Here is a 27,444-nt window from a genome sequence, read left to right on the forward strand (position 1 = left end):
ATGACGCCAATACACGATAATTAATAATCTGTTTGGTTCCTGTGAGGAGCTTCAGAGCATCCTGGCTGGCTGGCTGGCTGGCTGGCTGGCTGTCGCTGTATTTCTTTGACTTTATTTCTCTCTCTCTCCGTCGGACGCCAGGCGGACCCGGTGAAGGGCGTCTCCCTCAGGTTCCCGCGCTTCCTTCGGGTCCGAGACGACAAGAAGCCGGAGGACTCCACGACTGGGTCTCAGGTATGTGGAAAGCAAAAAAAAAAAAAAAAAAAAAACCTTGCCCTCTGGACTCCATCAGGTGTGCTTTAATGAGTTGTACCTCATGGCTTGTGAATGTGTTAACGGTTAAGTGTCCTCTTTAGCTGTTGTTTCGAGGGGTTGTTGTAGAACGATCCTCTGTCATCCAAGTAATGATTATAAAGAAACCCAAAACACTGGAACAGACAAGGCTGAAGAGGCTCGAAGCCGACATTACAGGAAACCTCCAACCAATTGAATGTCCTGCTTTCCCCTCTACATTCTGCCTGTGTGGCCACAGTTAATAATTGAAGGTCACATATTCAAAATGCCATGTCAAACTCTGATAAATGAAGCAAATTGCTCACAACGCTGCTTCAAACTCTTAACGCTACTAGTTGGCGTCAATTATGGAGAGCCCAAGTGCCATAGCGACCACCCAAAGGAACCTTTTGAGGTGGAGGATTTTATTATTTACAGTCATGGCCGAAAATATTGGTACCCTTGCAATTTCCTTTCCAAATAATGTATATTTTTTTGCAGAAAATTACATTTAGAACAGTTAGTTTTTTTTGGTTTGCAGTGCAGCAAAAACCTTTTTTTTTTTTTTTTTTTTTTTTTTTTTTTTTTTTTTTTTTGTTGTCCCCCCTTTGTTAAGTTTTAACACATCATTTGATTTAATTTAACTCAGCCGTAGGGAGTCACTGCTGCCTGCAACCTAATAATCATTGGTTCAAAACATTCAGTTTCGTGTCACTGCATGTGCTACACTGGGCATGGACGAAAAGAAAGTAAAGCAGAGTCTCCAAGTATGGACACTCACTCCACAGTATGGATCTCAAGGCTGCACATCAGGAGCCTTGATGTTCCTGTTTCCAATGTTATGGAAACGTTTATGGTCAACGTTGCTGCCGCCAACCTCCCTTGCTGTGGCCGCAAGAGAGAAATGTGTCAGTGGTGGAGGAAGAACCTTGGACAGCTGCAAAATGGATTCAAGTTGACCTTGAGACGCAAGGTGTAAGCCAACTTGATGAAGGGGATCGGTGGTTGAAGACCCAGGAGGACCACAATGAGCAACGACCCTACATCTAAATCCCATGGAACATTTGTGGCGTGACCCGAAAATGGCTGGAACCCTTCAAATCCGAGAGAACTGCAGCAGTTTACAGGAGAAGAGTGATAAACTACCGGTACAGAGGTGTAGGAAGCTCATGCATGGCTGTAGGAAACTCTTGATTGCAACTATTTTCTCACAAGGCTTGGCGACCGAATATTAAATCTCGGGTGTCAATTGTTGAGTCCAAATACATTCTTCTCACCTATTTTGCAGCCAACATATTTTGAACCAAATTGTGCGTTCTTCCAATATTTTTCGGGCTACGACCGTAGATAGCTGACTCACTCAATAAACCTCTCGTCAAAAAGGCGGTAGCGGCAAAGAGGCAGAAGGAGTGTGAAAAATGGGTTTTATTTCACGGTGAGTCGGCGTTGCCAGCTTGGATAATCATGTCACTTTTTGCCACGTACCAGGAGCTGGAAACGTTTTAACCTTTGGTGGGGAAACATCAGCTATTTTCAGTTATGCATGACACCAGGTAATTTCTTTTAAATGGGGAAGAAAAACATTTACGATGGTTTAGTTATTCTTGATGCTCAAGGGCACTCTGCATGCGTTACCCCGGTACGGTGTGACCCAGGTTGCACTTGCGCCACAGCTAAATCAGAACGGCCACTTTTTTCCCAGGGGATTATGTGTTGGCCTTTAACCAACGTGGCTCACCACCATGTTAGTTAACAGTGGCTCGGGGATTGGCTGCCGTGTTCTGGCACCGGCGCAGTTCAATCCCACGGCGCTGATGCGCTATGGCGGCGGCTTGGATTGGCTGGAGCCAACGCGGCTCTTATCTCCAAGACAGCCGTGAAGGAGCCACCAACTTCAAAGCCCCAGCGATGAATAATCAGACTCCTATATTTAGCACTTAAATGATACATTTTTTTAAGAAACTGATTTCATGATCTCCTCGCCCTCATCACTCTCTCCCCAATTCTCACTCCTACTAATCATGGCTGTTCGTGTTTTGCCACCTTTTAAATGCATATATATACCTTTTTTTTAGTTTTTCATTATGCTGCTGTTCACTCATCCATTCTCCCCTCTTTTCGCCCTCCCTCTCTCCTTTCTCCAGATTGCTGACCTGTACAAGAAGCAGCAGCAGATTCAAAATCAGGGGGACAGAGCTGACCCAGAAGATTATTACTGAATGTCGGATAATGACCGACACCAACATGAAATGGAAATATTCAGTACAATTTGTATATAGATTTGTTTCTTTTTTTATGTCCTATGGAAATATGAAATAAAAGCTTCCATATTTGTTAAATAAAAACAAACTCTTGTTTTGTGCCATTTATTTGATGTTGTTAATTTGAGCAAAGTCCCCATAACCCCTGACTGCAGTGTATGGTATGGACTGTAAAAAATACACTAAGTAAAAACCATACCATGCTGGTAATGGGTCCCACCGGGACTGTAGGGGGGAAAAAAATATACTACATGATGTCACCCGTTTGGATTTGGAGTTTTGTTTTTTTTTTGTTTGTTTTGTTTTGTTTTGTGAAGCCTCAAGTTTGTGTTTATGCTTGCCACCGGCAGTGACAAACCCGGCCGTTAGAGGAAGTGTAAACCTGCCTGCAAGAGACTGTCCCTAAATATGAACCTTAAAGCCTTTATCAAACAATACTCATTCAAATCACAACTCAGACACCCATTGGAGGAAGTAAATGTAGATATTGAGACTCAAGTCTCAAGTCGTGTATATATATATGTATATATATATATATATATATATATATATATGCGCCACAACCTCGGTTGTAAATATTGGAAGTAAAAAAAATAATAAATGAACTATAGAAATGCTTTCATGTTGTTTTCCAAGCCAACCACTGGTCTGCAGAATTTCAAAGTTCATGCAAAATGTCCCGGTAAATGTCCCTTCACCCTTTCGATGTAGCGTCACACATCAACCTGACCCCCTTGTGGAAGAAGTGGAACGCGATTGGCTCATAAAAGTATAAACGCTTGGAAAGGGGAATGAAATGCAACGAGCGAATCTTACAGCATGCAAGTACAGTACAGCCTGGCCCAAATAAAATCTAGCTTCACTCCTGCCTGATGAAAATGCAACGGTGTTGTGGTAGGCGTCTAGTATTCTTCATAGGTTGGGACAAAACAAAAGAATAAGCAGCCAGAAACTCTGTCGCATGAGGACGAGCCAAGGAGAGCAGCAGCTGACATGTTAGAAGAAGAAGAAAAAAGAAAAAAACCGTCGCAGAGGATTTTTGGGGTGGAGGATGTGCACGGGGGGCGGCGGGGGGGACTGACAGTTTGCTGAGACAGAAGGACAAAAGAGGAGCCACTCACAGCGCTCACATTAGATGATGGGAGTCCACTAACCGCCCGGTCCAAATCGATGCGAGAGCGCGTTGATTGGGTGGGGGTGTGCGTGTGTGAGGGGCGAGGAGGAGGAGGGTTCAGCCCAAGGGAGCCAAGCACTGGCCGTTGTTACACAGCGAAAAGCAAAGAGCATTGAGAGGGTTTTAGAAGCTATGTGCAGCCCTGTATGTATGATTGCGTGCGAGTGTGTTAATGGTAGATTGAGGTGTGTATGTATTTTTTTTATTGGACAGTGCATGGATCCATGGGGCTTCTCTAAACATAATAGTATTTTGTTTTGGTGCAGTGGGTAGTGGCGGCTCCGGAGGCCTTGGCTCAAACCTCTAATCTGGCCTTCTTGGGGTTTCTGTATTTCCCGGTTTCCTTCAGGGCGCTTGGGTTTCCTCCCACCTATAGATAGATAATACTTTATTCACCCCCAAAAATTAATTGCAGTGGCACAGCAGCACACATCAAAACAACAGGCAATGATAATTATAATAATAATAGAGTGATAGGAATGAGAAAATGGCAATATTCAATAAACTGAAGACTTTGCTGAAATAGTGACAATATCCAATGAACCTCAAGATTGACTAGAAGATGGAAAAATGGGGGGAAAAAATCAATAAACCTAAAATTTAACAATAAAAATCAAGACCCTAGATGGGACAGAAAATGGACATCAACGTTATCTCAATTCCAACTGAGAACTTATATTTGGAAAAAAACCTTGGTTAGTTCAGTAGACGGACTAACAGAATATTTTGTGCGACGTTTTTCGGGATAGTTCATAGACGTATTGTACATAGAGTTTGGTTCCGAAGCCTACAAGATGGTAAAAGGTATCTTACAGGAAGGGGTCTAATAGGAATAGGAAACTATGTTTTATTTTCCATAGCATGTAAAGTCATTTTCTTTCTTTCTTTTAAGCCTGTAAAATGGATTCTGTTGTTTTCCTGAGAACTTGTTATAGGACGAGCGTGTTATGGCTTCGCCGCCGCATCTCGTCACGCTAGAGTGTTGTTTGTTGGTCTATGTTTATTGGCCAATGGTTGTTGGCCTATGGTTTTTGGTCTATGGCTATTGGCCTGTGGTTGTTGGCCTATATTTCTTTGCCTGTAGTGTTGGCCATTGGTTGTTGGCCTATCGTTGTTGGGCTATGGCTGTTGGCTTATAGCGTTTGCCTATGGTTGTTGGCCTATAGCATTGGCCTATGGTTGTCTGCCTATGGTTGTTGGCCTATAGTTGTTGGTCTATGATTGTTGGCCTGTAGTGTTGGCCTATGGTTGTTGGTCGATGGTTGTCGGCCTATAGCGTTGCCCTATGGTTGCTGGCCTATGGTTGTTGGCCTATAGTTGTTGGTCTATGGTTGTTGGCCTGTAGTGTTGGCCTATGGTTGTTGCTGGCCTATGGCTGTTGGCTTATAGCGTTGGCCTATGGTTGTTGGTCTATGGTTGTTGGCCTACGGTTGTTGGCCTATAGCTGTTGGCTTATAGCGTTTGCCTATGGTTGTTGGTTTATGATTGTTGGCCTATAGCGTTGGCCTATGGTTGTCTGCCTATATAAGTTGGCCTATAGTTGTTGGTCTATGGTTGTTGGCCTGTAGTGTTGACCTATGGTTGTTGCTGGCCTATGGCTGTTGGCTTATAGCGTTGGCCTATGGTTGTTGGTCTATGGTTGTTGGCCTACGGTTGTTGGCCTATAGCTGTTGGCTTATAGTGTTTGCCTAAGGTTGCTGGCCTATGGTTGTTGGCCTATAGTGTTGGCCTATGGTTGTCTGCCTATGGTTGTTGGCCTGTAGTTGTTGGTCTATGGTTGTTGGCCTGTATGTTGGCCTATGGCTTTTGGCTTATAGCGTTGGCCTATGATTGCTGGCCTATGGTATTCTGCCTATGGTTGTTGGCCTAGGGTTGCTGGCCTATAGTGTTGGTCTATAGCCTTGGCCTATAGCTAGGCTTAGGCAGATTGACGGTTAAATCGGCTATCGGCAATCGATGGAGTCGATCGCGATTGACATAAATGCAGAATTAATTTTTTTCTGCCAAGAGCTTGGAGAGGGAGAGAGCGGTGTTCAGAGCTATTTCAGATGTGTAAAAGTGTTGTATTGTGTGTAAAAAAAATGATTGTGATATTTTCCCTGTCGTTGTTGTGACTTTATGTGTTCCTCGAACCCTCATTGTGAAGTGTATTGTCTGAATCAACTACGACCACAGAAAAAGAATTTCTTTCATATGGACTTCATTTCATTTCCTTATTTCTTGCTTTTATGGAAAATTAATAACGTAAACCTAACCGGTGTGCGCACATCAGGCCCTGTACTTCAGCACTCCTCCGGTTTGGAGGCCAGCCAGGGGCAGTGCTCAAGTGCTTTGGAGCCCTGGGGGGAGCGTGGGGGTTCTACACTCGTGGAGTGAGACCCCCATGGAGTGATCTCCACATTCAAAACATTTCATGGTCCCACATGTGGGAAATAGGTCAATGACTTCTAACTTTGATTTTGTATTTTGGACACAGATATTCCCGTCTATTTACGCGCCAATGTCCGCAGTGGAAAGGAGGTATCGGAGAACTGGAGTGGAGTTTTTTTATTTCTTCCCCAGACAGCGCACAGGTTACTGAATCCTTCGCCGGTTTTTCCTGTGTTTTTAATTCAGATCTATTTATTTTTGTTTGCTTCCTTCTTGCATGAAACGACAATTTTAAACACAACTGAGTTAAGGGGCTGTCTCGTTCCGTCCTGTTCCGACAAAACCCCTGTTTGTCCTCACTGTCTACTGCGGTGTCACACACGCCTCCTCGTTGCTATGGGACTAAATTCGACTAAAACTCGATGTTCAGTGTTAATACTTTACTTGTAGAAATAAATCCTAAATTCTGGAATGGGGAGACCGTATTTGCCACATTACATTACGTTCTATGCACGCACCCCCCCACCCCCACCCCCACCCCCACCCCCGATAACTTGGCCATCGCTGCCCCCCAGCGATCAGCGGCTGGAATTTTGAAAGAACACCCAGGCCTACCTATAGCGTTTGCCTATGGTTGTTGGCTTATATTTGTTGGCTACGGTTGTTGTTTTTTTTTCCCTCACCTGCCCTTTCCATCTGCCGCTGTTGTAAATCTGCCAATCCTTCTGTCTTTCCCTCCATTCTCTTTTTTTGTCCTCTGTATTTTTTCTTCCTCTGTGCGAGTCTTTGAAATTTCACCCCCCCCCCCCCCCCCCCCCGAACGCTTTGTCTTTCATCTGCTCCTGTGCTATCGTTTCTTTTTATCTGGTCCATTTTGGTAAAAAAAAAAAAAAGCAAGGAGTCCATTTGTGTTATAATAACAATAATAATATACATCTGAATTTACAATGGGAATTGTCAGTCACTTTAGAAGTTGCCTTTGAGAGAGAGAGAGAGAGAGAGAGAGCAAGAGAAGGAGAGAGAGAGAGAGAGAGAGCGAGAGAGAGAGAGAGTCTAATGGAAATCAAACAGGCAGCGGAGCATGAAATATTGAAAATGCTAATTTCCTCATGAAGCTCCGTCCCCGTGTTGTGCGTACGACGGTTCGGGGTGTTGTCGCAAATAACGCCTGGCGGATGATGCATTGTATCAGCCTTCCTTGTCGACATGAGACAGCCAGGGTGGATCGAATGCGTGTGTGTGTGTGTGATGTGTTAAGACCCCCCCCCCACCTCCCTCGGGCATGTCTTGTCTGCCTGTTTGATCCTGTGTACATGTGTGAATGGGCCCCCCTCAACTACTGGCTCCGTGTGTGTGTGTATGTGTGTGTGTGTGTGTGTGTGTGTGTGTGTGTGTGTGTGTGTGTGTGTGTGTGTGTGTGTGTGTGTGTGTGTGACGGAATGCGAAGGTGTGTGTGCGCGTGATGTTTACAGAGTATGAAGCTGCTGCTGCTGGCTCGGAACATGCGCCCGCAGGGCATGGCAGCGCAGCGGCCTCAATCTCCTCCAGGGGAAGCCCGCTTTACACTGCTTTAGCCGACACACAACACACACACACACACACACACACACACACACACACACACACACACACACACACACACACACACACACACACACACATCCCTTGGGCTGGTTCACATCCAGTCACTGCGTTGGTTGTTGTAGGATCCCTGTTTTGCAGGTTTAGTCCGCGTCGTTGCCCTCGTGTTGGACCTCTCGCCCCGGAAAGTTTCTTTCGGGGGCGTTCACCACTCTAAAATAAAAAGGCACAGTTGTGGATGACTCCCCCACCCTCCCAACAAGCCGCTGGCCAAAACAAACGACAAAAATACGAAAAATGGCGGGGGCCGTCCATGACAAATGCCAAGCCTCACCTCTTCCCTGTCCTTTTGTCCCCCCCTCCAATGAGCTATCTGTCTTCCTCACAATGCCCCCTTTTCTTTTTTCCTCCCTCTGCCCCGAGAAGAAACAATGTGTTTGTTCTCCCTCCTCCTTCTCCTCCTCCTCCACTTCTTCCCCATCCCTCCATCACATCTTTCTCTCTCTCTCTCTCTCTCTCTCTCTACTCCACCACATACATTTGTTCGGTGCTCTCTGTGACATCTCCGCCATGCGGAGGCATGAGGGAGATGGGGGGGTCTGGTGGTGGTGGTTGGGGGGGGGGGGGACAGGCCCTCCCATTGTCCCCACCCTCCCTTTGCTCGGAACCCCGGCCCCCACCCAATATCCATTGTGTTTTTCTTAGAGTGCGTTGGCCAGTAACCTTTTGGATGTGATGATGTCAGGGTTCTCCATTTTTAGCGCCCCTTTATATGATGATTTTCCACTCGAACAAAAGCCTTTAGCTCCTTGACGCGGGGAGACAACGCCGCAGTGTGCGACTCCGTGGCCGTGGCGGTGCCAAGCGGGGTAGGGAGTCCGTCCCTGAAGCAGCGGAAGCCCTTTATCCCCTGAAGTGATCCCGCCCGCCGTGTCAATGAGACGTTCACATGAAAATGTTCCGCTAAAAAGTGCGCTAAAAACAGGAACCAAAGGCGGTTACCATGGATATGAAAATGTACTGGTACGCTCTATCCACTCTTATCAACATCCGCCCGATTGAGAAACCGCCGGACCACCTTTGGACCGCTCGGCCATTGCTGGCCACGGCTCGTTTGCCTCATTGGGCAACTCCAATGTTTCGCTTGATTGTCCGATTGCTCCAGGGAAAAGTCCGTGAACTGCTGCAGACATTTAAGGAGACCAATTTATGATTGATTTATGACTGCCTCTTGTTTCAACCCGCCCTCTCTACGCGCACACACACACTCACGCACACATGCACACAGCCCAGTGCGCTGAGCTGAGCTTTGCTGGGCCCGCACTGAGAAGCTTGTGCTCCAGGGATATTGGATCATTATTTTGGTCATTAGTCTTATGACCCGAATGTGAACTGGCCCTCTGTTGCATACGCCAACCCCCCCCCCCCCTCTCTCTGATGCTCCCTCGCTCGCTGTCTCCCTCCATACCCTCGAACGGAACCCTCCGAGACACCAAGGGCTTTCATTGGCGGCTCTCTTCGCCGAAGTGCCCCGAGATGCTGGAGTGTACCGCGCCGGCTCGCCGCGCGATCAGGCCGGTATTCAGCGCTGTGACAAATGCGCTAAATGTAAATTGACATGATCCCCTCCCCTGAAAATCAACGGCTTGGGACGGCGTCCCAGACTCCTATTATCCCCGCTCTATTGAGAGAAATGTGCTTGCCGCATTTTGTTTTTTTTATCTCACCCAATGGAAAATAATTTGATGTCAAAGAAAATTACAGTATCACGGAGAAATGTGCTCCTCAGATTTCTACGGGTGTCTAATGATGCCCCCCCCACCTCCCCCATACATCTAAACCTGCAAAAACAGATTGGATGAGCTCCCCAGTCAGACGGGGGAGTCGGTTTTTGCGAGTAAATCCAGAGGGTCAAGGTACTCCGTGTATTACGCTTGTATCTAACAACTCTGATCGATCGAGGCCAAAAAATGACTGTGCAATTTCAGTTGTCCCTTCTCCACTAACCCTAACCCTAGACCTGTCTCCAGCCCTAACCCTAACCCTAGCGGTTTTCCCCTCACCTAACCCTCACCCAACCCTTCTCCACTCCCCCTCCTCCTTCATCTCCTCCTCAGTCTCTCTCTACCTACATACTGTATGTATATAATTTAGCAGCACATAATGGCTCCTACTCCTGCATTAAGTGTGCTATATCACTGACAAACTGAGGCGAGCGGGGGCCCTAACCCAATCACTTTCTCTCTCTCTCTCTCTATATATCTGATACGGCGCCTTTCCTCTTCTCTGCCAAGCTCGGCTGCTGCAGCCACAGTCGCTCACTGCTGCTGACGGCTCTGGGTTTTGGGCTCTTGCCACCTTCGCAGCTGCCAGCCTCATAAAGAATCCCCCTGTTTCTCCGGGGGGGGGGGGGGGGGGTGAAAGGCGGGGTCCGCCATAATCGTTAAGGATGTCGCGTTTTAGATGGTTCAAGCCAAAAGCTTAGACAGGTGACAGTTCCAACAAGTTGGCAGACGGTGCTTTTTGTTGGAATGATCGGTCTAGGGGGGCAGTATTTGCGGCTGCTGTGATAAATGAGAGGTTTTGCGATTTGTCACACGCAGCGAAAAGGGATTATTTGTGGCGGCATTTACACACGCGAGAGGAAGTTGGGGTGCGTGGCAATGTGCACTGTCCGCGGAGTTGGCCCGGGTCTGAGAGGTGGGGTGAGAGGTGTAGCCTCCATATCAACAGTGAGTGAAATGAGGGCCATTTAGAAATGCAAATTAGAGTGGCTGGAGGGGATGACTTGTCAGGTGACATCTCTTACTGGTGCTCAGTAACATACTTTAAAATGTGTGAGAGTGTATATTTTTATGTATAAATATACAATATATGTGAGTATAGTATATATACAGTATAGGTTCATGAAAATATAATTTGATAAAGATTATTTTGTGTTTCAGTTCGCAAAAATCTATTTTTAAATTGAAAATGTTTTTCTTTCGGGCCAAATTTGAGTACATTTAGAAATTGCGATTACTCGCACCATCATGTGATTAATCGGGATTAATTATTGTAATCGTTTGACTAGATCATATATCAATGTTTATGTAAATATAATGTCTGCATACTGTAATAAACACACATCTCTCTCTCTCATATAAATATGTTTGTTTTTACATATATACCGATATGTACAGTATGTACTGTATATGTAGGTATGTATTCAGTTTGGGTGTGGGGGGGCGAGGTCGAGAAGTCTAAACGTGACATCACGGTGAACACGGAGCGCTGGGACGTCACGACAGCGGGAATAAATGAGTCCAAGCGTGATTGTTTCCTGTGTGGCAGGGAAGTGCTCTACGCCATTAATCCACTTGCATATCTTCACATCTGCACCCCTGGCAAGCCAAATAAATGCATATTTATGAAATATGACAAAATGATAGAATGAGGCCTCCTGAAATGAGGCCTACAAGACCCCCCGCCACCCCCCCACCACATAGCTCCCCCATGTTTTCTCATTCACATTCCCATCTCTTATTTACCATCTCTCTCTCTATCGCTCTCTCTCCCGCTCTGTCTCTCTGTGGCTTGTCCTCATATCAACCCGTCTATATATAGCCGGCCCTCTCTCCATGTCTGTCTTACTGGAAAAACGGAGGAGTGGGCACCACGGAGAGAAAGAACCGCTTTGTGTTGGAAGTAGGAGGAGAGAGAGATCTAGGCAATGAGAAAATAGAAAACAAAAAAATAAATGCATTGCACCACTGACACACACACACACACACACACACACACACAGACACACAGACCAGTCAGCCTCTGTCCTATCGCCCTCTTCCCCCATTGTCTCAAAGTGCTGCACGTCAGCAAACAGCAGGAATCTGGAGAGGAGGAGAGAGAGAGATGGATGGATGGAGAGAGGGATGGAGGGGGGGTTAGACTGGATGCCTTGTTCTGACCCTGGGTGAAAGTGCAACCAGAGGAGAAAGGCAGGGATGGAGGATGTGGTAAACTACCTATAAACATTCTGTATACTGTATACAGAATGTTTATAGGTAGTTTTAATTATAAATATTTATAATATAATAATAAAATAATTATAAAAAAGAAAAAAAAAATCGGTAATAGTCAGATATATAAAGATATATAAAGGTATATAAATGCGATACAATGGTATGGTGTAAATTATAAATAAGAATTATTACTATGTACAGTATGCACAGTGAAATACCAGTGTTATCGCACATATACTAAGCAGATATTTCCAAAATGCGTTCAGAGCCTGTGCACTCATCAGCCCTTTTTCTCCTGGCGCCACGCACAGGGCCTTAATCTGCCCCATTAAATTAATAATCTGTGTCATATCGCACGGATTTGACAAATTTTCCCTCGAGCTGCTCTTTTGTGTTGTGTTTGTAAATTAGTTTTGAGATGCCTGGGCTGCATGTTGTCGCGTTTTTTCCGCCCTCCAGAAGAAACGCGACATTTTTTTTTCGGAGAGGGCCAAAATGGAGAGAATTTGAGGGAGGGAGAGAGAGAAAGAGAGAGAGAGAGGGATAGGAAGGGAGGAGAATGGGCCAGGCCGGGCTGAGACACAGTGGATTTGCTGTTGTTGTCCCGTTTTCAACCCGTCTGTCTCCCCCTCCAACTCAACTCTCTCTCTCTCTCTCTCTCTCTCTCCCTCTTTTTTCTTTTTTTTCTTTTCTTTTTCTGACACATATCCTTCCATCTTCCGACCTCCCCTTTTCACTCACTCGTGATCTATCCGGAGCGGGACGTCCATCCACGGCACTCGAGAACGCTCCGCCGCCGCTGCCACAGCATCGTCTGGGAGCTCCAGAGACCCACCAAGCCACCATGTTGACGTTTCTCGCGCTGGCGTCCGTCGTCCTGCTGGGACTAGGTAAAGTCAAAAGTTGTTTGTTTGTTAATTTGCTGTTGGATGTTTATTTTATTTTATTTTGTATGTACTCCCGTGCACCTTGCCCAGAGCTACTTGGTAAACTTAAAACATTTTTCCCTTTCCTCTGGGGTTAAAGGTTAACAGACACCGTTTGAGATAACGCCTCAAGTCAAGTTTTTTTTATATCTAATATGAAATATTCAACTTTTTCAGCCGAATACAAACAACTGGCTCAACCAGCGCAATTAGTTGTGAATTAACTCAGTTACGATTGTGTATGATGATATATGTGTATATATATGTTCATAGAAATACCTTTTGATTTGGATTATTTTGTGTTTCTCTTCCTAATAATCAAATAAAAGTTTGGCTATAACTGAATGCACTGCTTTTTAAACACATTTATTTTATATCTTTAGGGTCAAATTTGAGTCCATTTAAAAGTCGCAATTAATCGCACAATTATGTGATTAATCGCGATTCATTATTACAGTCGTTTGACAGCCCTAGTTCGTATATTTGTGTTTACATATATATACATGGCCAAGCAGCTGAACTTCAGAAAACTGAATTATTTGACTGTAAGGCAGACAGTGCAGTGGAGACTTACTGAGTGGCTGTACTCAAAGATGATTGCGCAACTGATTGTTATTGTGAGCGAAGGACCTGGGCATGTTCTGTTGTTCCCCAACGCTACTCCCTAGTCAGAGTCAACTTGGTAAACAGCACTATTAATCAGACAAATTGTTGGAACACTCTGTTTAAGTAAAAAAAACACACTCCATGGCCAAAGATTATATAAGGCCTTGAATCCTTTAATTTTTTCAGTCTTGTCCTCTGCAGAGACAAACTCGGGGTTTTTTTTATGATAAAGGGTCTTGAATTAAAGGACCTCTTCCCCAGGGTGATTGTTTTTCCCACCGCAACAGCGTTTATTATATGGCAATATCACGATATCGATATTATAACGACATATCAGACAGGGCCCGTTTCTCAATACCAAGTACGCAAAGTCCGGACTTGCGGACTTTGTAGTTCAGACTTGGCAAGTTCGACTCGGGAGTACAGACTCCCTGGGACCGATACCATTACCACCGCTTGGTGCGAAATGCATTCTGGGATACTTGGCTGTCCCAAGTCCACACAAGTCACCACCGATGCAGCCTCCATAAAATGGGCGGAGCAAGTCCACATCCGGGCATTTGGACTGGACTTGGCTTGATGCGTACTTTGAATTGGAACAGTACTTGGGCTGCGACTGATGACGTTTCACAAGTCCACAAGAACACACGTACAGACAAGAACGCAGATTGAGAAAGGGCCAATATCTAGTTACGATTTGCAAAATAATATCCCTTTTGTAGTGGCAGAATTCAGCACCGCTGAGACATCAATTTATTGGCTGCTTAGCCTTCAGCTTAAAAAATAGAAACACCTGGGAACAACGCGGAATAAGTCATTCTCGTCGTTATCGTTCTCTAGTAACACATTCGGGCCACAAAGGTCTCTCTCTTTCTCCTTCTGTGCTCTCCCCCCATCCGATATTTTCAGCTTTGTCAGAATTCTAATTAAAAACGTCAATCGTGATTTCATCGACAACGTTTGTGCTTTTTTGCTTTTATATTTTTCCCTCTTCCTCGCGGGCCTGGCTGCTCCACTCTCTCAAGGACGTTCGCAGCTTTTTTCTGAAAACAGGACTGAACTTTTCTCTCATATTGTCAAAGATGTGGAGTAATCCAGAGGCGCCTGAGAGTGCGACTTGATTTTTCGGGGATATTTGAACTCTCCTCGAGAAAATTCTCATAACGCAGACAGCTTCCCCGTCCCTGGAAAATAATTAGAATGGTGTCAGATTTGGAGATTGCTGTTTGAAGGTGATTTTCTACTGCCTTTTAGTGGAAATAATAATATTGATTCTGAGGCCCACCAAAAACAAAATTAGAACTGATGGTTAAATATTGATCTTCAGATTGACTGATCGTCAGATATTATTCAGAGGAGCTCGACAAACATGATTAAGGTCCAAAATAATCAATATTAATGACCAAAAAATGATGTTCACCCTTTGGGGAATGCCAATATTCCAGTCGAAATCCAAATATTTACTGAATTAGTGTCGGTGCTGATTGCAGATTAGACGGCGCTGGAGGTGCAGACATGTATATTTTAGGGAATACGTTGGAAAGTTGTCATTTATGTGCAAGGCGCATAAATGCGCTGCTTGCCGAGTTGCAGCATAGGCCTGAGAGGGAACCCGTTTCGGTTTTATTCCAGCAATGTTATGTATGATGGTGAGTGGGGATTCAAATCAGCAGAACGCGCTCGTGAGTGTACAAAGAAAGAAAAAAAAAGCTATTTGTGTGTGCTGTAAATGGGTAGATATTATGTACTGTACCTGTATTCCGTAGCTCTAGGTGGACACAGATGCATAGCCGGATGCTTGTTTGTCTGTTTTGCTTGTTGTATTATATATGTGCTCTTGCAGCAGCAGAGCTGATGTACTGCAGAGCTATTGAGAATAGAAACACACTGAGCAGCAGATGTTCTCTGTAGTGGTGGCGTCCAAAAAAGCCATGCCGCATGCAAGGGTGCAAAGATGTCTGTGTATACAGCCTGGGATTGTCCAGTACAGTGGTGTTCTCAACCCGTGGTCCCCCCCTCACAGCGCCGCAGCAGTCCCAGGCCATCGTGATCTACACGGGCTGGGAGCGCCACGCCTTGGTGGGCTCCGACATCCGCCTCTCCTGCTCCTTCTTCTCCTGGCGCTGGACCTCCGAGGACGTGACCTTCTCCTGGACCTACAGGCCCGATGGCTCCCGGGACTCCATCTCTGTAAGGCCAGCGCAGACACACACACACATGCACGCACGCACACACGCATGCACACACACACACGCACACACACACACACACACACGTGCACTTCCTTTGACCACACTTGGCGGTGAAGTACACATGGTCACGAGGCATGTGGTGTGGAAATGGCACTCATAGGCAGGATTTCATCTAAATCAACACTAAGACAACCCTACTTAAATTAATCCAGAATTAGATTATGTCTTTCTGAGACATTGCTTAAACTAAGATGAATTAGGGTTGGACTAGGGTGTGCTAGACTATGATACTGAAGGACTAGTCAGCTCCTTCTGTCTGGTCTTGAAGTAATCCAGATAATCCATTTTCTCTATTGTCATGATCAACCTGGAGGCCCACATCCATTAATCCAAAGATAAACCTGCCTCTAACCAGGTCTAATTGAAGCCTTCACTTATCTTCCTTCTGGAAATCAGATTTTTTTTTAAACCATGACTGAGAAAGGCCATTTCAGTTAGACCAGATTAAAAGTCTGATTTAGTCCAAGATTAGATCTGTAACTGCGAAACCGCCCTCACACAGTCAAGACAATGGACACCTTGTCACAAACTTGCATAATACACACATTAGTATGCGTATGCAAAAGCACACATACACACGCCGCGGTCCTCACAATACACCAACTCAGACGATACATATTTTCAAGCAAAGACAGGGATATTTGGGCAAGGACGCGCGGACAAAAAAAAGCAAACAAAAGGAGGCGCAGACAAGTGCCTATTCAGCACGTTCGCTTTTTAATCCGCCGCATGTACAGTATGAATATTTGTGAATCAAGTAATCAGACGCACGCAAATCATTCTACTGTAGCACACACACACACGCACGCGCGCACGCACACACACACACACACACACACACACACACACACACACACACACACACACACACACACACACACCTTCTCACCTTCTGGTCGCGCTTTCATTCCGGCCGTTCTCGGCCGATATCTGCCTCCTGTATCTCTCCATCCCTTATCTGTCTATCTCTGTCCTGACCCCCCCTACCCCCTCCCAACCCCCCCTACCCCCACCCGCCCCCCACTCTCATTACCCCCCCCCCCCCCACCGCGCCTTCCCTTTGAAACTAGATTACTCTGCCCCCTACCTCCCCTTATCTACACTGTCGCTCCTTTCTTTTAAGGCTTGGGGGACGGATTTTTTAACTTTTTACTTGTGTTCTCTCCCTCTCTCTCTCTCTCTGTCTCTCTCTCCCTCCCTCCCTCCCTCTCTCTCTCTCACTCTCTCTCTCTCTCTCTTTTGGCGGCCAATTTGTCTCCTTCAAATGTCACCTTGTGATTTTTTTGAGGCCACGGCGGTCAAATCTCCTGGGACCCCAAAAAATTGACCATAAACACTCCTCTCCGTGGATTTTGTTGGCAATTTACTTTGGTGATAGATTTTTAACCTTGGTTGCGGACTGATGTGTGGGGTCAAAACACTGTCCCTCCATCACCATCCAATCCAAATACCTCCAGTACAATACAAACATCCAAGAGAAAAAATATCTCAATCTAGGCATCTTGGGGTGGAGGGGAATCAATAGACGTTAGAATCGTCTCCCCTCCGACAAAAATCGATTCCTCAAATGATGCATCCAAAGTGAGCCCCCCTCCCGCACACACACACGCGCACACACACACACACACACACACACACACACACACACACACACACACACACACACACACACACACACACCTGTTATATTTCATTTTTGGAGATGAGTACCGTGAGCGAGGCTTGTGGACAGAAATCCAATGACATCGCCCCATGCAGACAGGTTGACTTCTTCTCGGGTCCGTATCAAAATCTAATCTAAATTGAGGCCGCAGACGTGATCGCCGTCCGTAATTGGATTAGATTAATTTTGAAAACCGATTATGTCCGAACTTGCAATTCAATTTACCGAAGAGTGCGTCAGTGTTCGCCCTGACCGAACCCCATGCTGGCAGATTTCACGGATGCGACGCGTTGATAAACGAGAAAAGCGCGGCGTCGTCCTTCAAATGGGCCGTCGTAGTAAACCTGTTGTACCACAGTTATACCACCTGCCAAGCCAGAACACATGCATCAGTGGAGGCCAACCTTCGGCTCGAGGACTGAATGTGGGCCACCGAAGAAGAAATAACATTGTTTCAAAAATATTCTGAATAAATTATTATCAGAATCAGAATGTTCAGAAGGTACTAGGAATTTGTCATAGTTGGTGTGTTTCACTACAGACAATTACCCTGAGAAAAAAAGTAACTATCTGGAAGAAAAATGAGAAAAAGTTTTAAATTAAAAAGAATAAAAGTAAAGTAAAGTAAAGTAAAATGAAATGTCAATGAAAAGTCAAATATACACAAATAGTCGAAAAATACAAAAATAAATATGGGTATAGAGGGTACAAATTATAATACTCAATTATTGCTATGTATTTAAAATATTAATTATAATATATATATATATATATTTTTTATAATTATATTAATCATAATTATTATTATATCAAAAAAAGTAATAATAATTAATTTAATGCAATAATATATATATATATATATATTTTTTTTTTAGTATATATATAATATATTTTCTTAAATTAAGCCTTCATTTCTGATTTTCTTATTCTCATATTGATCAAATAGGTTTAATTAAATATTAAGCTTTTACACCACTTTGGGATACTTGATACCAGGTCGACCACCACTGAGATTCAGCCCCTACCGGAGTCTTACCTCACCTCAAGCCCGTCTTTGGTGTCTCTGTCTCCGCCAGATCTTCCACTACACCGGCGGCGCGCCCTACGTGGACAACAAGGGGCCCTTCAGGGACAGGCTGGAGTTCGTGGGGAACCCCTCCCGTCGCGACGGCTCCATCCTGCTCAAGAACTTGGACTTCAGCGACAACGGCACGTTCACCTGCGATGCCAAGAACCCACCCGACATAGTGGGCCGTCCCTCCAATGTGCGACTGCTGGTCTTTGAGAAGGGTGAGACAGGGATGGGATGGGACAGGATGAAGTGGGATGGGGTTGGATGGAGTATAGTAGACTGCATATGTATGTGACAAATAATCTCTTGAACTTGAACTTGACCTTGGGATGGGATGGAATGGAATGAGATGGAATGCAATAGAGTGGGATGGGATGGGACAGGGTAGGATGGGATGCGATAGAATGGGATGGGATGGGACATGATGGGATGGAGTAGGATGGAACGGAATGGGATGGAATGTGATAGAGTGGGACGGGATGGAGTATAGTTCAATGGGATGGGATGGAGTGGAGTGGGATGGGATGGAATGGGATGCAATGCGATAGAGTGGTATGGGATGGGGCGGGATGGGATGGAGTGGGATGGGATGTTATAGAGTATGGTGGGATGGACTGGGATGTGATGGGATAGAGTAGGATAGGATGGGGGTGGAGTGTAGTGGGATGGGATAGAGTGGGATGGGATGGGTTTAGATGGGGCGGGAAGTGCCGTTGGTTGCTTTCCTGACATTTTATTTTTTACTTTTATTTTTCCCCCCAGAAGCAAACCGCTCCTTCGCAATTGTTCTTCTGATCGCTTCCAAATACTCACAAAATTAATCAAAATTTGCGCTGTGCACCAGACTAAAGCAACACTGTCGCAGAGACCGCTCCGGGAACTTGCTTGGTTAGAATTCCTCCCCCCACCTCTCTTTATAAAAAAAAAAAAATCAATTACAATTTTTTTTCTTTCTTCTATCTCCCTCTCCTTCTTTCCATCCGAGATTGCTATCGCTCCTTCGCTCACTTCTTTACCTCCCTCTTGCCCTTCTTGTCTTCTCTTCATCCCTCTATCCTGCAGCCCATCTGATCTCACTGCACATTCGCTGTCATCTCTGCCACCTCTCTGCTTCTTCTTACTTTAAGATCTCTGGATTCTACTGCGTATCCCTCCCCCCTCCCCTCTTTTACCCCCTTCGATCCGTTCTTTGCTTCTGCCTTGATTCCACCATTTCGATTATATCCAACTGTATTGCCATACTGCCTTCATTCCTTCATCCCTCTGTCAGTTTGGTGACTCCGACGCTCCCTCCCGCCAAACTCTTTCCCTCCCCCACTCACCCCAACTCTTCCCTTTTTCACCAGTTCTTTTCACCCCGCCTCTCGACACCCTCTCCTATCTGGTTTCCTCCCACCACCGTCTCTTTCGTGATTGTCCGCCCTGCGTTTTCTCTGACATTCCTGACTTGTGGTTCCTCTCTCTCACTCCCTCACCTCCACTATCTCTCTCCCCCCAAACAGTTCCCATCCAGGCTGGTGTGATCACCGGTGCCATCATCGGGGCGGTGCTAGGCCTGCTGGTGCTCATCGTGGTCATCTACTACCTGATGAGGTTCCTGGTGGCGCGCCGCGTCTTCAACCTGAGCGTCAGGTCAGTGCCCGGCCCCTGCCCGGCCATCCTGTGCCAGGGACTGGGGCTGGAGCCGGAGCCCATCCCTGGCACGGAGACCTGCGTGGCCAAGCTGCCATAGCAGGGGGATGCTACTCGGGATTATGATTTTTTTTTTTGTTTTGTATTTATTATTATTATTATTTTATTTTTAATTTTTATTAGTATGTGATACGATAGAAACTAGTATGTAGATAGAAACTACCAGAGGGGACATCACTTTGTCCCGTATCCACCTCCCCCCACCTCCACTCCCCCACCCCGTCTGTCGCGATCCACAAGCCGCCACCCCAACACGTCCCTGGGGTGATGGGTGATGGGTGACGGGGTGAGGCAGGGGAAGGCGTGCGGCGGTCCCGGCAGATTGAGCTGCTGTCGCCCCTGATGCTCCCTTGATGATGGCTGCCAGGCAATGCTGCCGCGTGACCACTGGAGGGAGAGATGGATGCGACTTCCTGACATTGTCTCTTGTTTCTGTTTTGTTTTCTCCTTTCTTTCTTTTTCTTTTCTCCCTTTTCTTCCCTCCAGCAAACATGGCAAGAAAAAGAAGGAGGGATCGCAGCAGAGACAGGCAAGTTTCCGCATCTCCTCCTCCTCCTCCTCCTCCCTTTTTGTCCTGCTCCACCGCCCTACTCCTCACGGTTCCTGTTTTCCCTTCCTTCCTTCCTTCTCCTCCTCTTTTTTGCTTCCCTCCGTCACCTCACCGCCTCCTCTCCCCTTTCCATCCTACTCTCTTCTTTCCTCCCTCCATCACCTGCGCTCCCCTCTTCTCTTCTTTCCTTCCTTCCTCCAACATCTCCTCCTCATCTCTTCTTGCCTGTCTTTCTCCAGCTCCTCTTTCATCCTTTCTTTCCTTCATCCACCACCCCAGCTCCTTTCCCTTCCTCCTTTTTTACTTCCTTCCTTCCTTCCTTCCTTCCTTCATCAGCTCCCCTGCTCTCTACCTTTCCTTCCAACTCCTCCTCCTTCCCCTCCTCCTCTACTCCCATCTTCCCTTATGGCACCCGTCACACAATAAAGGGAGGCGGCTTTGGTGATGGCGGCCGCCCGTGTGCGCCAGTATAGCAGGCGTCAGTTATCGGGGGAATCATCTACAAAAGCGGGGCAGGGACGGGAGCAGGATCAGCGGAGCACGTGTTGCCAGTGTGAGCGCGTGCGTCAGAACCCTCCTGACAGCGCGCGCCACGCCACCGTTTGCATAATTGCATTTCCCTCGCGCCACTCACAAATGGCTGAAACATGTCTGCGCGCTGCGGCAGACAACGACAAACAAACAAACAAACAAACAAAGAAAACAGGGAAAGGGGAAAAAAACGTGTCACTCAAGCAGCGCTGCCGCCGGGGAAACGCAAATAACAGTGCTCAGGCTGTTTTAATTGTAGTGCAGCCTCCCTCCTATTCCACGGGATACTTCCCCCCCAGGACTGGGATCGCCTCCCCCTGGAAGTGGCAGTGGAGTGGAGGTGGAGGTGGGTGGAGGGGGGGGAAGTATACAGCCACCAGGCTGTAATAAAATAAATAAAACAAACACAGCCACTGTGAAATTGGCGAGGGGCCCGGGGTCGCGGGCCGTTAATGCTATCGCTGTGGAGAACCGCGCAGTGATTTGCTCGCAGCGGGCTGAGGGGACGGACGGCAACCGCTGATTTCACTCACTGGGTGTCAAATGAAAACCAAGCGGCCCCGCTACCGGCTGGGCTGTTATCGAGTTGTCGGCGCGTGCTAAGGATTCTGGGTAGTGTGCATTTTAGACTTTTCTTTTCTTTTCTTTTCTTTTCTTTTCTTTTCATTTCTTTTATTTCTCCTCAGATGAATCAGATGTTGTGTTTTCCTCCCACGACCACCAGGGGGCGCTGTGTTTGATGACTTTGTGGCAAAGCGAGGGATCGAGGAGGCGGCGAAAAAGAAAGAGTTTTAAAGTTGTTTCAAAGAAGGTAGATGTGAGGGGGTGGGGGTCGGCATGGGGGTGGGGGTTTCATCGGACTGGACTCGGCACCCCGAAACTGTCGTCATATCCTGTCAGCCCGGAAGTAGCGCACCGCACTCCGGAGTTCTCTCTCTCTCTCTCTCTCTCTCTCTCTCCGTCTCTCTCTCTCTCTCTCTCTCCGTCTCTCTCTCTCTCTCCGTCTCTCCTTTCGACTGTCACACGATTGTCAGCTTCCTCTTGAGCTGCAGTCGGATTCTCTTGAGCGCCTGAGGCGGGTGACAGCGAATATATGAATAAATAATTCTCCACCGCTGCCACCCCCCCACCCCCGCAAAAAAAAAAAAAAGAAGGGGGTGATATTTGACAATGTTGTCGTTTACAGTTACGCGCTACCTCCTTCACTCACTCTCCTTCTCTCTCTCTCTCTCTCTCTCCGGTGCAGCTCAAATACACCCCGGGAAAAATACGAGATCAGTCATATGTATTGTGCGTATATATATATATATATATATATATATATATATATATATATATAAACATTTTTTCGGGGGGGGGGGGGGGGGGGGGGGGGGGCTATTCATCTCTTGTAGTTGCACCGTACACGGAGGACCGGCGCGCCCATAAGTGGTTGTTTGATCAAATAGCTCTTATTAGGGGAAGACTCTGCTGACGCCACACAATTCGGTATCAGCTCCGCCATCTTGCTTATTATTTGGTTATATTTTTCCCCTCTGATTGCTGGGCTGGCGGTGAGAGAGAGCTCACAGTGTGCACTGCTTCCCATTAGCTGAAGCACTGGGAGAAGACTTTGCCCCCACAGCCACACGCTGGAGCGAGTGAATGCACCCACCCACACACACAAACACGCACCCAGACAAACACACACACACACACACACACAAATCCACAAACATACACACAAACACACACACACCTACACACACACACAAACACACACACACACACCCAAACACACACGTGCGTGCCTGCACTGTACCAAAATGCTAATAGAGTGCTCGCTATCGATCCTGGCCGAATCGCACGCACACACACACACACACACACACACACAAACACACACACACACACACACACACACACACACACACACACACACGCACATGCATACGCACAAAAGTGAAAAAACGCCGGGCACGCACATACGCTCACGCCAGCCCGACCACCCCTGCTATTCTTCTCTCTTTCTCTCTCTGTCTCTCTCTCTTCCCCCTTGTCCCTCCCCTCCACTTCCCTCCCTCCCTCCCTCTCTCATTCACATTCCTTTCATCTTCTCCCCTGTCTTCTCCCTGTCTTCATTCGCACGCCCCCCCCCCCCCCTCATCCATCCCTCCTCCTTCTCCGACCCCCCCCCACCCCTGACTCCCTCCCCCAGCTGAGCAGGAGAAGCATCAATCGGTCTCTCCCCACCCCCCTCCCTTTTATCTACTCCTCTCCTCTGCTCTCCTTCCTCCATCTCTCTCTCTCTCTCTCTCTCTCTCTCTCTCTCTCTCTCTGCCCCCCCCTTCTCTCCACAGGTCTTTAGTGTTCTGATCAGTTTTGGTTCCGGACAGATAATCACTAGCCCTCACACTTCATCTACCTCTCAGTCTCTCCCTTTCTTACACCGCTCTCTCTCTCTCTCTCTCTCTCTCTCTCTCTCTCTCACTCTCTCTCTCTCTCCTGTGTTAGTATGCAACGTGGGACCCAGCCACTTACTTACTTCACCTATACACTCACACACTCCCTCTCTCTCTCTCACCAGACACCTCATTCTCCTCTTTACTTATTTATTTCAATGGAAACTGTACCTTCCCGTAGGGACGGGACCGTTCTGCCTTTCCTTTTCAGGTAGGGAGGTTCCCGCCCAACTCCAGTCGTTAATACGTCCCCTTTGCCGTTTCTCTTTATGGTAATTGGCGTAATCGTGAATAATGACACACTCGCTCCGTGCTCGAGAAAGCCTTTCCATTAGCGGTCAATGCTATTTTTGGTGTGACATTCCGGGTGAATCACGTCAGGACAGACCAAAGTACAAAGTTGGAGATGAGCCACTTTATGGGTGCAATGTGTAACATGAGAGTACAGAAAAGCAAATACTTAGTAATACGTTGAATACAATAAATGAAGCCAACACTCTTGTGGTTAATGTGCAGGTCAATGCACTGGACGAAAGCTATTTGGCGTGACCAATACCCTGAACTTTATCTCCTCGAGAGCTAGTGTCTCTTGACTTGTCGTGGGGATTCGGCCAACTGAATTTAATTTTTCCCTCCTAAATCCGATCCTATATAGCACTATCCTAAAGTAGAATCTCCAGTAAATGACCCGTTTGGGATGTTGTTCCATTCTTAACCACAGCGTGGGAGGGAATTCTTAACTGAATCGGAGGAAACACCCGTTATGCAGCGTACAGTATATGAATGCACCTACAAGGAAATGTGCTTTTTTTTTTGACAAATTTGTTTAGCCTTAGGGAAAAAAAACTATTCAAAAATACCTTTAGAGAATGTTACGTTTGAGAATAATAGCATCGGTTGAAGTGATGATGGGATGAGTCGAGATATTGATGTTGAGGATGATGATGATGTCGACATTCACTTCTTTAGCTGCCGCTTGCGAGCGTCAGAGGTTTAAGTATCAACATTTCTGAGGAGCGGTTGAGTTATCCGGCCAAATACGCCCATAATATAATAAGCCTCTGCGGTGAATATTTTCTTGCTGCTTTCTTTGCAGCGTGGGGTTGTTTACTCGACGGTGATGATGGAAACAATGACTTTCAAGTGTTGAGGTAATTTAGCTGCCACAAGGACATCATAGCCTGTTATCTGCACAGAGGTTGGGCCCTTCCCAGGGCATCAGTGTAATGTGAGTGATATATGGAATAAATTGGCTTCTTACATCCAACGTTACGTTAATATGCGATAATATAGCGTCGAGCAGTTTTCTCATGACGATTATTATATAATATCAAGTATTATGAATTTGCAGGGGGGCCTCCGAGCATTGTGACATGCCAGTGTATGTGTGTGTGTGTGTGTGTGTGTGTGTGTGTGTGTGTGTGTGTGTGTGTGTGTGTGTGTGTGTGTGTGTGTGTGTGTGTTAATCATTAATGCTCTCTCAGTTGTCACAGGTGTTTGCCTCCGGCCTGCCACTGTGTTTCATCCTAACGCAGGGTCACCTGTTTTGTCACCCCCCTCCCCCAACCCCTCCTTACAGCTCTGGACACCGCCCCCCCTCACTTGCTACCCCCTCCCCTAAAAAGCACTGCCTCTCTCCCTTCTCCCCTCTCTTTCTCTCTCTCTATCTCGCTCTTGCTCCCTCTCTCTCTGGCTGTCTGTCTGTCTATCTCTCTTGACCCTCCCGAATGTATTTTTTCTCCTATTCCGCCTCTTCAGCCCCTTCTCTCTCTCTCTCTCTCTCTAACACCACCGTCATCCCCCCTCATCGCTAACTTACCCACCAGCTAACCCCCCCCCCCCTCCCCCTGCGCTCCTTTTCCTCCTGGAGTAACTCTCCTCCCCTGTTCTGCCCGTCCCGACCCCACCTATATCCCCCAACCCCCACCCCCCACAGGGACCTGCGCCCCCCGCCGACCCCTCCAAGGTGAAGGCGGCCGCCGCCTCCGAGAAGAAGAAGCAGGAGTCGCGCAAGGATAAGAAATAGGGTATGGGGCGGGCCTGGGGGCGGGGCTGGGGCTGGGGGTGGGGAGCACCCGGCCAACGCCCCGCGGAGCCCAAGCCCAAGCCCGGGCCACTGCGGGAGCAGGAGCAGCTGCAGCAGAGTGTAGCTAAGAGGGTGGAGAGCGTAGGAGCGGGAGGGGGTGAGGGCCGGGTCCTGATGACCATCGAACTGGAGCTGACCCGCAATGACAGGGGCCCCCAGGAGCGGAGCGGGGCCGAGGGAGAGAGGGGCCGCGCTGCGCTGCGCTTCCTCTCCAACCTTGCCAACAAGCTCACCCTCAAATAGATGAAGACCAGATCAGGAAGGGTGGGAGGGAGGGGAAAAGGACAGGGAGATGGAGGCGATTGTCGACAGTGGGAATCCCGCCATAAAAATGAGTTTGTCCCAGAGAGAGAGAGAGAGAAAGAGAGAGGGCTCAACCTATTTCACAAGACCGGCCAAGAAGGCCAAACCCCCCCACACCCACCCCCTCCCTCCTCCCCTGATGGATAAATTAGTCAAATCCTATCTGTGCTCTCATGTCGGGCGCTTTAGACGCAGCGATACGAGAGCCCATATCTGAGATGTTCCGATAATCTATTATGCTCCACGGGGCTCCTGCCAGGTCATGAGATACGCCACTTGAGGCAAGGCCACAGCTCGATAACAAACTCTAAAACCCTGTTCCACTTTTTTTTTTCTTTCTTTTTTTTTTTTTTTTTTGCTTATTTTCTGTCTGATCCTATCTGGCAACAACAGCCCCCCCCAAAAAACAACAAAAAAACAACAACTCTCCAGTGTGTCTGCTATGCATCGCAAATTGCCAGTTTGTTCTTTTAAGTGGGTGGGTGGGTGAGTGTGAGGGGTGGGGAGGGCGCTTTAACTTCCTCCCTCAAGCTTGTCTCCATTCGCTTCCTACCCCTGCGCCCCCCCCCCACCCCCACGCACACCCCCCCCTCCCCCCAATACCTTTTTTTTCTCCTGACTATTTCTTCTCAATTCCAGCAATGAAAGTGATTTTAGTGCTAACGGCTCTATCTTGTTCTTCTCCTCCTCTTCTCTCTCTCTCTCTGTCTGTCTGTCCTTCCGTTTCCTCCGCCTTTCTCTTCATCTCTTTCTCTCTCCTGTAGATAAAGGTCTGACTTCTTCATGACTGCCTGCGCTCCACTAGTCCGTTCCCTTCCTTTCTGCCCGGCCTGACGCAACCCCCATTATTTCACATTATCTCCTCTCTTTCCCGACACCACTGGCTGTAAGAATAGTTCCCCTGTATCAGTAGCTAAAGCACATAATGACTTCACGCCCGCCTCACGGGTGGGGTTTGGGTGGGGCGGTGAGGGGGGGTGAATGGAGAGAGAGCTGTAAAAAAAAAACACCACGACGGCTCCGCTACACTTTAAACAAATCAAACAAAAATATGTAAATGCGACCCCTAGACCTTTGATAGCCCCAGCCGCTTGGAATCTCACCCGTTTCCGACTCCCGAGTGCACCACTCGGGGGGCGCAGAGGGTGGAGAGATAGAGTCAGAGAGAAATGGGATTCCGGCTCTCAGCCGTTGACGTAGATAGAGGTTCGAGCCCTCGCGCTCCGGGGTGATTCAATCCTCTCCCATTTGGAGCTAATGGAGGTTGCCGACATGGGAGGGAGGGTGGGGACGGGTGAAGGTCTAGAGGGGGAATGGGAGGGGTCTAATCCCCCCACCCCTGCCGCGAGAGAGCCCACAGGCTCGGGGAAACACCTGAGCATTTATCAAGGGAGAGAGAAGAGAACGGGGAAGAGGCAAATAAAAGAGAGAGTGAGACCCCCTCACCCCAGCCTACCTCCCCCACCCCGCAGGGCCCCTGTCAAAGGCCTGTGACCGACACCTCGGGTATGACGTCACCAGCCACCCTGCGGCAGGGAGCGTGCCCCCATCTCGGGGGCGGAGTGTGATGTGGTGGGTGAGGGTGAGGGTGAGGGCTGATGGGTGGGGGAGTCAGGTGCGGGAGACATGGACAAAGGACTTAACTGGGGGTGGAAGCAGCAA

General features: G+C 47.4%; 2 protein-coding genes across 3 annotated transcripts in view; both read left to right on the top strand.

The window, feature by feature from the left end:
• lig1 (ligase I, DNA, ATP-dependent) overlaps positions 1–2,593 on the top strand; it is a 47,464-nt gene extending 44,871 nt beyond the window's left edge. Inside the window, exons 26-27 of the mRNA XM_080011666.1 lie at positions 142–234; positions 2,418–2,593. Coding sequence (XP_079867792.1) covers positions 142–234; positions 2,418–2,492 — 168 coding nt within the window. The 3' untranslated portion in view covers positions 2,493–2,593. The remainder of the gene's footprint in view (positions 1–141; positions 235–2,417) is intronic.
• A 9,820-nt stretch (positions 2,594–12,413) lies between these two features.
• On the top strand, positions 12,414–27,059 carry mpz (myelin protein zero). Of its 2 annotated transcripts, XM_080011460.1 has the most exons (7): positions 12,414–12,550; positions 15,216–15,382; positions 18,184–18,397; positions 19,682–19,811; positions 20,358–20,400; positions 25,330–25,420; positions 26,547–27,059. In XM_080011460.1, exons 1-6 carry the CDS (start codon positions 12,505–12,507, stop codon positions 25,417–25,419), a joined length of 690 nt encoding a protein of 229 aa, XP_079867586.1. In that variant the 5' UTR covers positions 12,414–12,504; the 3' UTR covers position 25,420; positions 26,547–27,059. The 2 variants fall into 2 exon arrangements, with proteins under 2 accessions (XP_079867586.1, XP_079867587.1); XM_080011461.1 differs by lacking the exon at positions 26,547–27,059 and having other exon boundaries at positions 24,973–25,413.
• The last annotated feature ends 385 nt before the right edge of the window (positions 27,060–27,444 follow it).

This window comes from Zeus faber (genome assembly GCF_960531495.2).
Source record: "Zeus faber genome assembly, chromosome: 12".
In the NCBI taxonomy this organism is placed as follows: Eukaryota; Metazoa; Chordata; class Actinopteri; order Zeiformes; family Zeidae; genus Zeus; species Zeus faber.